We start from the raw sequence: 11,614 nt of genomic DNA, 5'->3' as shown, positions 1-11,614 counted from the left end.
AAAAAAAAAAAAAAAAAAAAGAAATATAAGAATGATACTAAAATTTTATCTTGTACTGTTAATTGTATTGACAATATAAATATCCAAAGTCTCTTTAAAAATGTAAAACAAACTTCTAGATTAAAAGTTACCACAATTATTAAAATAGAAGAGCTTCAAAATTCTATCTAGAATTATATTAGAAATAAATTCTTTTATTTAGAAACTGGAATATTATAAATAACACTAAGGATGGGGCAAGGAAATGATAGTGTACAATGTTTTAGCAGAACTTTCTAGTTGTCATGCTGATTCATATCTTTAAAGTCCATTGTTATGGCACATTTTCAACATCACCTTTGAATAAATTTTAAAAGTAACAGCATCTCTAATTTAGAACTTACAGCACCAGGAATGCATTTTTTTTTTTTTTCAGATTTCTAGATCCACAGTCGGTTTATATTTCTCTCTTAGTTGTAAGGCGCATTATCTTTTAGTTCTTACAAGAATCGTATAAGCTAAATAGGAGTGATTGTCCACATATCAGAAAGAAGAAAATGGAAACAAGAAGAGACTAAATGACCAGGTACTCATGGGATATATATATTTTTTTCATTCTTTCCATTCGACAGAGTTTACTTCTTTACAATCATCTTTTGTGCAACTAACAATTATGAAAGTGAAGTTGTGGACTAGTAATCATTTTTTTTGTGGGCACCCAATGTTCCTGAGCCATTGTTCATGTCTAAAATTTATGCCTTTGTTTAAAGATTCACATTTGGCTTGTTGTGTAATTGGGAGTTTTCACAATCTGCTTTTGCCCATCCTGACTTCAATAGTAGCTGAGAAAGCACCAGAGGAAAATAAATAGGCAGGTTTGTTTATCCACAGGGAAACACACATTTTAAGTTATAATAGTTCTATCCAGTCTAATCAGTGGCCACACAGTTGATTATGCAAAGGAAGAATTTTATCTAACACTGGGTTTAATTGAAAGAAAGACATTTGTTTTGCTTAGTAAGAGAAAGTCCAGTATTCCTTAGGACTACAATTTTATTCATTTAACTTCCTGGCAATATCTGATTTGGTTAAAATACTCTATAGCCAGAAGAGTAAAATGTAAGCACTCAAACCTAAGAATCAAGAGGAACAACTTGATTTAGTTTGCTATGCCCACATCTTATAATAGAACAATCTTCTGGAGGCATTCATGAAGCTATGAGGGCAGGATAAACTCTCTTTCTAATATAAATACAGGCAGCACTACCATGCGAATGTAATAAATGGAAATCAGATTGGCCCTAGATAATTAGTACCAAATGGTAGAAAACCCAGCCTCTAATCTATTGCCAAACCACTGGAACACAGCAAAAAGCAAACAGCATAGTCAAGTAGTGGAAACTTCTCAGTGTATCTGAATCGCTGTATAAAATAAGGACGTAACTTCTAAAACCAGTTAAAAGATTTCTACAATCCTAGTGTGATAACAGAGGTGTATGCAATACAGGTTCTATAAAAGGCAATTTCATTGGTCAGAAAAGGAACTCATGATTGAACCAATTGAGTGGTGTTCAGGAGCTAGGTAAGCGTCCCATTTAAGAACAAGTAAACCAAATAACATTTATTATACATGAAATGTATGATATATTTGCATCCATTTATACACGAGAAAATGAAAAATAGTTGTGGTCTTCATTCACCATGCATATGAGGAGCAGGTATGAAGTGGAAAAGAGTTGAAATACGTATGAAAGATATACTTTTTATAGTTAAGAATATCTTGATACTAAGCAAAAAAAGTCTCATATTATTTTTTAAACTACAATTAAATTACATAATTTCACAGTGTCCAAATTTATATTGGGCATATTAACTAAAGCAATACGAAAACAGTCCAAATGATGACAGAAGAAGGATAAAATCTGTTCACTCAAGTGCTATGTGAAGAACACAGACCTTCTCTTTGAATTCCAGGTTTTGTGTATCCAAGCATCTAATAAACATCTCCAATTGGTTGTCGTGTTGGCAGAAATAACATGGGCAAAAGTGAAATGTTAATTCTTTATCACTCACCTCTCCCAAGTCACGTTTATTTCAGAAAATGTCACCCTCCACCCCTTGCCCAGAAGTTCAGGATAAAATTCTAAGGGACATTGCCTCTCTCTCTTTTATTTTTTTTTTACAGCCCCTAACTAATCCATTAGTAAACCCTACAGGCTCTGCTACTGAAATGGATTACGAATCAAGCTATGCCCATCATCTCAACTGAGAGAATTCTAGTCCAATTTACCCTTTTTCTTCTCCTTGACTACTGAAATAGCCTCCAGCCTGTCCTGGAACATCACTTTGGCCTCTTTATAGCCCCCAGTACACACAGCAGCAGAGGATCCACAACTCCCCTGTTTAAAATCTCTAAGTGATTTGTTGCTGCAATTTAAAAAAAATATAAAACCTTTGTCATGGCCCAAGAGGCCCTATCAAATATAGACCTGACTCTCTCTCATGTCATCTCCATTTCTTTGAATCTCCGACATGATGCTCCAGTCACAAAGGTCTTGTTAATGTTTTCAGACCTTCACATTTATTGACTTTATATCATTCAGATCTCAATTCAAATCTATCTCCTCAGGAAGGGCTTCTCTGATTACTTTCTCTAAATAACGCCCCAGTCATTCTCTCCTATTCTGCTCTATTTTTATTTTATTTATAACTTATATCAGATCTGAATTTTTAAATTTATTTATTCACTTATTTATTTATGATTCATCTTTCTCTCTTCTCATGGATGTAAGCCCCTTAACATCTGGAATTCATAAACTGTTAGAACCAAAGGGCCTAGAATATCATATGACCATATTAGATGCTTAATAAACATTTAATAAACTTCCATAGTGGATCACAACTGTATCAAATGTATATAGTTGACAGGTGATATAAAATAAAAATCAAAGTGATATACATTGTAACATATATGATGTGTCACTGAGATACTATTTCAATATCCTAGTGGGAGTAGGAAAAGGAAAAATAAAACTAAAATGCATAACAAAAAACCTTGAGGGAATTTTATCAAATTCTTGAATATTTTTATTAAAAATTTGAACCCAGCATTAGTTTGTGACTGTAACATTGATCAGTAGGGCCAATACAAGTTGATATATATAAAACATATGGATGAAATCCATCTAAGAAATCGCAACCTTTCCTTAAGGTATCTCTAAAGGGAGTAGAAAACAAGAACTATTTTCTCCTAAACAGTGACTCTTTAAATTATGCTTTCCATGTAGATCATTCTATGGCATTGGGCCTCATATTTTCAATTTATGATATAATATAGAATAAAATAAACAACTCTAAGGCTATAATTTATTATTAGCTCAGCCTGTAATCCCGTACCTTGGGAGGCTGAGATGAGTGGATTGCCTGAGCCCACAAGTTCAAGACCCGCCTAGGCAACTTGGCGAGACCTCATCTCTACGATAAATCAAAAATTAGCTGGGCATGGTAGCGTGCACCTGTGGTTCCAGTACTTGGAAGGCTGAGGCGGAAGGATCACCAGAGCCCAGCAGGTAGAGGCTGTGGTGGCCGGGAGTGGCCACTGCATTCCAGTTTGGGTGACAGAGTGAGACTCCAACTCAAAAAAAAAGAAGATTTGGTACATTTGAGTCTTTGTCTAAGTATCTCCGAAATTCAGCTTTAACTTTTGACCTCTTGTTTGGCAAGATGGCTTTCATTTTTTTTAGTTACCTATTCAAATTTTATCAGAATGTTTCTACTTATCTTTCTGTTGCTTCCCACGTCTGACTTTTTCTGTTACTTCATCACACACCGAAAGGAAGAATAACATCCATATCAGTGATTCACATTATCTTTATTTTCTACATTAATTTTTAATGCCACAAAACACTCAAAATTCCATTTCTTTTGTTCTCTCCCTCTTTCCAAAAGCGATTATTTTAAGGCTAACATTAAAGATACGCCTGCTATTTTACTTTGATTAGCAATTGCTTAATGTGAAGTCTTTCCCCAGCAAATCCTGATATTTTAGAAAATTATTGTGTTTATAAGTTTATTTTTATGAACCAAATAATACCAGTAGATAATAGAGATTTATGATTAGAGAGAACTACTTTTGAATTAGAGGGTTTTTTTGGTTTTTTTAAATGACCTCAGTGTGACATAGGGAAATTTGGCTTCCAATAGGACGAAGACCTGTCTCAGGTTGGTCTGTTGCAAGGAGTCATCTGTCATAGGGACTCCTCTCACCATTATACACTAGAAGCTCATTGAGAATCTGGTACCTAATTAATCATACACACCAAACTCACCTCTACTGTAATTTCAGTGTCTATGATGAGATTCATAATTCACTTCAGTGCTTCTTTAATTAGTATATAGATCACTTCCTCTAATCCTTTAAACAAACTGCTGAGAACTTTAGCAGTTTTGGAGCATTCTAACTTTGGTCCTCTGAGCTCAAAACAAACACATAAAACCTACAGAATCGCATTTCCAGGGTTATAAACTCAACAAGCATTTACTTCGCTAGCTGTGGAGGCATTCTGTGAGGAACTTCACGTTCCAGCTGTGTGTCCTATAAAACTAATGTTCAAATTTCATAAGAAAGAACAGATATAAAGCATTCCTAACTTAACAGAAATTTGCTTTACTGAAGACACATGGCAAGCTATTAAATAAGATATATTTCAGATTTGTACTTTATTATGAACAGTCTTCATTGTCTGTTTTCCAAATTCAGTAGTTTAAATCATTAACAAATCTTTAAAAGTGGATATTTAGGATGAGAAAATATGAATAAATCATATGATCAGATTTAAACATAGCAACATTTTATACACACTAAATAATTATAGATAACTAATTGTATTCATTTTAATTTACGTTTTAATAGAAATTTGAGAGCTCACTTAACAGATGTAAAACACATAAGCTGTATTTAGTGTTATATTCGTTTATTTCAAAGCTACATAACTAATGAGGTTGAAAGGCAAAAATATGTGTTAATTAAAAGTACATTAGCAGCCGGGGTGGCTCAGCCTGTCATCCCGCACCTTTGGGAGGCTGAGGTGAGTGGATGGCCTGAGCCCGCGGGTTCGAGACCCGCCTGGGCAGCGAGACCTCATCTCTACAACAAATCCAAAAATCAGCCGGGCGTGGTGGCGCGCGCCTGTAGTTCCGGCTACACGGAAGGCTGAGGCGGAAGGATCGCCGGGGCCCCGCAGGTCGAGGCTGCGGGGGCCGGGGGCGGCCACTGCGCTCCAGTCCGGGCGACAGAGTGAGACTCCGACTCAAAAAAAAAAAAAAAAAAAAAAAAGTACATTAGCAAATACCTATAACATTTTAAAAACCATTTTAATTGATATGGTATCTCATCAATTTACATTTTAAGTTTTAGCAGTTTATTTTATTTTATTTTATTTTTTGAGTCAGAGTCTCACTCTGTCGCCCAGACTGGAGGGCAGTGGCTGCTCCCGCGGCCTCGACCTGCCGGGCCCCGGCGATCCTTCCACCTCGGCCTTCCAAGTCGCGGGAACTACAGGCGCGCGCTACCACGCCCGGTTGATTTTTGATTTATTGTAGAGATGAGGGCTCGCCAAGTTGCCCGGGCGGGTCTGCAACCCACGGGCTCAGGCAATCCACTCACCGCAGCCTCCCAAAGCGCAGGATTACAGGCTGAGCCACCGAGCCCGGCTAGCAGTTAATTTTAAATTTAAATGTTAGCAATTTAAAAATGTTCTTGAGTCCACTTTCCCCTAAAAATAAAATAATTACTATTTTTCACATGCATATCGTTTATTTGTTTTAAGAACAATTAAAAACTACTCTCAGCAATTTTCAAGTACACTGTTATTAACTGTACTCACCATTTTGCATAATAGATGTCTTGAACTTATTCCTCAGGTCTAATTGAAATTTTGTATCATTTGACTAACATCTCCCCTTACCAGACCCTGCCCCTCTCCCCACTCTGCCCCAGCTTCTGGTAATCACCGTTCTAATCTTTGCTTCTCTGAATTTGACTTTTTTTAGATTGCACACATGTGTGAGGTCATTCAGTATTTGTCTTTCTGTGCCTAGCTTATTTCACTTAGCATAATTTCCCACAGATTCCGTCTTAATGAAGATGTATATCTTCTACTGCATTAACAATTTTTTAAAAAAACATATAAGATTTTAGGAGATAAGTTATGTGACAAATAATTTGTTAAAGTACAGACAAATATACAGTATTACAGTGACAAAATAATGTAAGTAGATTGTAAAGTTCGAATTTGCTATTTGCATAACGATAAATCACAATTAATTTTCTACACATGTATTAAGTGTTAGAAAGGGATTTAGAGAAAATAATTTTAAAGTCAACCTGGTAGTTGTAGTCTTTGAAGCATTTTATTCAGGTAAATTAAAGCTGAGATGAACACGATGCCTAAAATAATTATTAAATTACCTAAACTCAGGAGAACAAACCTATTATAATAACTGGCTATTTTAATAAGTTTGTTGTTTTTATATAGCTGACTTTACCAATGTGAATTGCTAACTAAATAAATATAATCAGAGACAGGCTGTGTGTCATTTACATACCAACTTGTATGCTTACCCCTTGTAGTATCTATCTCAGCCAGATGGTCAAAGAAACAGAAGCAAGGTCACCTTGTTATTCCTCCTGTCCCTTGCCATTTCTGAAACTGACTTGGTAACCATGCGAGATCACCAATGCACATTCATAACTTCAACCCTGACCCACTTTCTTCTCAGTTACCCCACTGCTAGTTCAGAGCAATATCTTCTGTTTTCAGAAGATAAGAAAAGCAGGATGCAGTTTTATCAACATGTCCAAAACCTCTTTGCTCCTTCCAAATCTAATCTACCTTATCCCTCAACATGGTACATATTTCCCTTAGATGTTCTTCCTTAGGGAAAGAATATACAAAATGAACAGGCTGTGGGCTTACATCCAAATGCATCTTATTTTATGCCATTGTCAACACAAAAGCTGAAGCAAGCTGCTTTTCGTATGTGATCAATTACAGAAATCATGACTTTATTGAAACTCTTTGAAAAAGGAACTTCCCCTAGTATAAAGATACCATGACCTATAATAAGATGTTCAACAAAACCCAGAAGGGTGTGTGCTCCCTTGTGCGAATGAAGGTTGAAGAAGCAGTTTGAGCTGAGATAATCCTGGTGAGCAGTGAACAGCATAGAGAAAAAAATTAGGAACATTATAATAAAACCACAATCTGAGGAAGCTGCTCCAGCACCTTCTTGTACATAGCACAAGTACACAGATACTTTGCTCCCAACCTCTCCCATCTTGGCCATATAAGCCCCACTGTCACAAACCATATGCCAAGCAAAGGAAACACTAACTCAGTATGGGAGATGAAAGTGTGTGAGTTTACAGAAATAACTTTTTTGACCCATTTCCAGAGCATACCAAGTCTGAAACCCTAAATGCAACTTCCTAAAGAAGCATTCATGGTGATGAGCTGATGAACTCTCCTAGTATTAGGTGTAAAATATGTACTTTTTTACTTATAAAAATAAGTTTTTATTGAATTTAGCCTAAGTATTGGACAAAAATGAACTTCCAAATAAAATTTTGCAGCATATTTTTTTAGTTCATGGTATATTACACCATAAGTTAAAATGTAAATATCTTTAAAATGCAGAAAAAAAATATATATATACACATCAATAGAGAATATCAGTAGTACAGATGATTCAAACAGAAAAATCTTCTCCTAAATATATTTTGCCTACCAAAAATATTGTTTTAAATTCCACCTCCCTCCAAAAAATTTTCTTCACCAGAATCATGTGACAATGATATCATACATGGTATTGGGAAAAGAATTTCAAACTGTGACAAGTCAAACATAAATAATTTGACAAAAAAGATTTGAGTATTGTCTTCAGAGATGACCACACAGTTTAGGGTTTGAGATAAAATTGCCTTAACCCTAGTGGGAACCCTTGCTATGGACATAAGAAACCAGATTCATTCAGATTTGCTAACAGTCCAATGCCTATAAGGAAGTTCAGTATTCCAGAGTAGACTGGGATGGGTCACTGAATCTAACCCTAGCAAATAGTAATCAGTAAGAATGAAAGAAGAATATGCCATAAAGAGAAAAGGTGCATTAAAACTTAAGTCCAAGCGTGATGTTGAATTACATTAGAAAACATAGGAGAAAAAGCAACACGAAAAACAACTCTGTTATGAACTACAAAGGTAATTTTAATTTTTAAATTAACCTTGTTTAGCATCCTTCATTTAGTTTGAGATTTGCGATTATTGATCCCAAAGTATTATATGAAATAGTGCAGAATTAGTGATCCAGAGATGTTTTATCACCACTCAATCTTGTTTCTAAGGAAAACATACACATTGTCAATATACTTACTGGAGATGTTGATACTTGAGTTATTCTTAATTGGTTTTCCAAATCTTGTACTTTATTTTTAAGTTCCATATTTTCTGTTTCTAAGTCTTGGATCTAAAAAGAAAACGATCATGGATAACTTTCAGATTTTTTTTTCTTGAAAATATTAGCTGTGACATTGGCTACATTAATAAATAGGATTTTAAATTATTTAAAATGTTATTGCACCCTTTTGTGCACAGGGGAGAGCATTATTTGACAAAGGCTGGGAAATAATGGAAGATTCTAGGTCATTGGAAAGGCATTTAAATTTAAAATACATTTTTATGTGTGTGCAAATTGTATGTTCCTAATGCCTCATCTTTGTGTTTTCTTGTTGCACTGTGCAATCTATACCCGTAATCTTGGAGTATAACCGCAAGACAGTGAAACTTGCTTATGATGATTTTGAAGAGTGGAGAAAGGGTGTAATTCAATTACAAAGGAATCTGATCTGCATGGGAAACCACTTACCCAGCATCTGCTGCTTCTGCTGCTCTGATCCCCATGAGAAGCATCAGGAAGTGAAGCAAAGTCACATGAGAACACTAAGTTCTTGTGGGAATTCAATATAAAATAGTTAAAAACTGTGCAGGGGATCAGGAATGAAAAATTATAGGAACACAGTGAAAGCAGTTCCCATCAGTCAGTGTTGGGGAACTTTAATGGCAGGCCTTCTAAATTTGTCTGATGATATGCAAGTTGCCCTGTGCCTATATCACACAAATGTGAAACAACAAGCTTAGTTTACTCACTCTTTTCTGTAACCCTGCGATCTGTTTTCTTGTTTCAACATCTTTTCCTCCAGATTCTAGAAATTTTCTGTATGCCAGGTCAAATGCTTGGCCAATTGTTAAAGTTATCTCTTCAGCCTTTGTAAAAATCAAACAAAGAATACTTGCATTTTAATAAGAATATGTCCAACTGTTCTTTAAATCAAGAAAGAACATTCACATGATGTACTCCAAAAACAGTCACAAGAGGTACTTCAGAAGGGCAATGGGTGGAGGCAGAGATATATTAAGTGAGCAAACTAGTTTATGCTAACATATTCATTCAATGACTACCCAGGCACAACATGGAAAAAAGGGGAGATTAATGAATAGCTGTTGAAGTGGGAAAGTTGGAAGCAAGAGTTCTGTTGAACTTCTCATCTCTTTTATTGTTGTTTTTTTCTAGTTGTTTTCCTACTTTCCTCAAATATTTAGTGCCTACTGAAGGAAAACACAGTGCCCAGTATGTTTTCTCTTTTTGTTTTGCTACTTATGTCCTTTTCCTACTGAGAAGGTTTGTAAGCTCTGGGCAGGTAACTTGAATGAGGTTGACTAGGTAGTATCTGTGGAAAATTTGAGGTGTCGTCCTCTAAATGGGACATGGCTACTCAGTTCTAGTTAATTGTTGCCTGGTGGAAAGGAGCAATTCCAGTCCAGAATTGTCAGATCTCAAATATGCAAGATGAGGCCAGAAATCTGAAACTTTATATGTGAGCTCCCAATTTTAAGTGATGGTAAGCACAGTTCGTATTTTTGTAAAATACAATGCCAATGAAAAAAACAAATCTGTCATCTGAATTTGGGCTCGTAAAAAATTTACAATCTCAGATGTGTCAATTAGAAACTGCCACAAATATCCTAAGTCCACCAGCTCATTTCTTCTCCATTCATATCTCCACTGAACTCCTGGCGCCTTGCATGAAGACTAAATATTTATTTACTTAGTTAACCTTATAAAAGAGTTTGGCAAAGGCATTTATTGATTTAATGTCGCACAAACACGTCATATTTAATAAGACCATTAGATTAAAAAAAATTATTATAATGTTAAGTGTTGTAAATGACTGCTTGAACTAATCTACTGAAAATCCTAATACTTTGTTATATAATATAATCAACCTAAAATGAGAATATGGTTTATTAATAAAGCTTTGCTTATTTACCTAACGTTGTCCTTTTTGTAGCTCATGTTTGTTTAAGGGGGGCTTTCCTCATTAAAAAGTATTTATAGTGTTTAACCTAGTTAAATAAAAAGAATGCAAAATATATACATAAAATTATACAAGAAGACTGTCTTACAAAAACAAAGGAAAAAGGCAAGAAAATAAACTACAATAAACTATTATATAAACCACTAAATAAATGAAGCAATGCCAGATACCATGCATGTTCAATGATTCAAACTAATGAAAAAAATATATAGAGAAATTTGGTTGAGTTAAATATTGAGATTATTTGTATTATTACAAAGCAGTAAAAGTGGTTTTGATAGGTTGTGGGTTCATACATTTTTTTTTCTGCTTTTACTTTCAAAAATTTGGTAACATGTATGTACTTATTTTATTAAAAAAGACATTTTAATTGTAGTTTTTTTACCTTTTAAATTATGAGTTTAATGTGTCCTTTTAATGAGACGTTATATGTTAACCTCAAATGTTCAATTTGTACACTATAGAGAATTGTTTACATGGTAGTCTTGTTAATTCATCATTAATGACATTTGACTTCATATTATTTTAATGACCAAAAACATATTTTTTTGTGTGCTAACAAATCTTTATTGAACATCTAGCTGTCTGGTAAATATTCTACATACATTATTACCTCATTTGACTCTCATAATGACTCTGAGGTGAGAATTATTATTATCCCCACAATACATACAATTAAACTGCAATTTTGTAATGCTGTAGAAGTAGAAGTTTCATAAGGTCTCATTGTTAGTGAGTGGAAAACCTGAAGTTCAAATCCAGAATTTCTGACTCTCCAATCCTCATACTTTTTTTGTGGGGGCAGGAGTCATACATACAATTTACATACAATGAAATGCACAGATCATAACCGTATGATCAGATATGCTTTAATACATTTATATACTTATATAACCACCATCTTACTTAAAGATATAGACTATTTCCATCCCCCCCCCCCAAGTCTCCTATGCCTACTTTCCATAAAATCACACCTATTATGGGAAACTATTGTTCTAATTTTTATTGCCATGGATCAGTTCTGCCTGTTCTTGACAGCTATAACAATGAGCCATATAATTTATATTCTTTAGCGCCTGGATTCCTTTGTTAAGTTTCATACATGTATGCATCAATAACTCATTTGTTTTATTGCTGACTAGCATTCCATGTTATGAATATACCATAATTGATTTATCCATTTTTCTATTGATGAACATTC

General features: G+C 34.6%; 1 protein-coding gene across 1 annotated transcript in view; it reads right to left on the bottom strand.

Annotated features, from left to right (window-relative positions):
* Nucleotides 1–8,392: 8,392 nt before the first annotated feature.
* The window catches only part of LOC103265487 (PTB domain-containing engulfment adapter protein 1), a gene marked incomplete at its 3' end in the record, with an annotated part of 91,294 nt that continues 88,072 nt past the window's right edge, over nucleotides 8,393–11,614 (bottom strand). The window contains exons 6-7 of the mRNA XM_008063149.2: nucleotides 9,185–9,301; nucleotides 8,393–8,504 (exon numbers count right to left, since the gene is read on the bottom strand). Of these exons, the coding sequence (XP_008061340.2) occupies nucleotides 8,393–8,504; nucleotides 9,185–9,301 (229 nt within the window). The remainder of the gene's footprint in view (nucleotides 8,505–9,184; nucleotides 9,302–11,614) is intronic.

Source organism: Carlito syrichta, unplaced genomic scaffold, assembly GCF_000164805.1.
Source record: "Carlito syrichta isolate Samal-C Ts95f unplaced genomic scaffold, Tarsius_syrichta-2.0.1 Scaffold98141, whole genome shotgun sequence".
In the NCBI taxonomy this organism is placed as follows: domain Eukaryota; kingdom Metazoa; phylum Chordata; class Mammalia; order Primates; family Tarsiidae; genus Carlito; species Carlito syrichta.
Note: the sequence above shows the minus strand (reverse complement) of the source record. Positions and strands in the feature narration are given on the sequence as shown.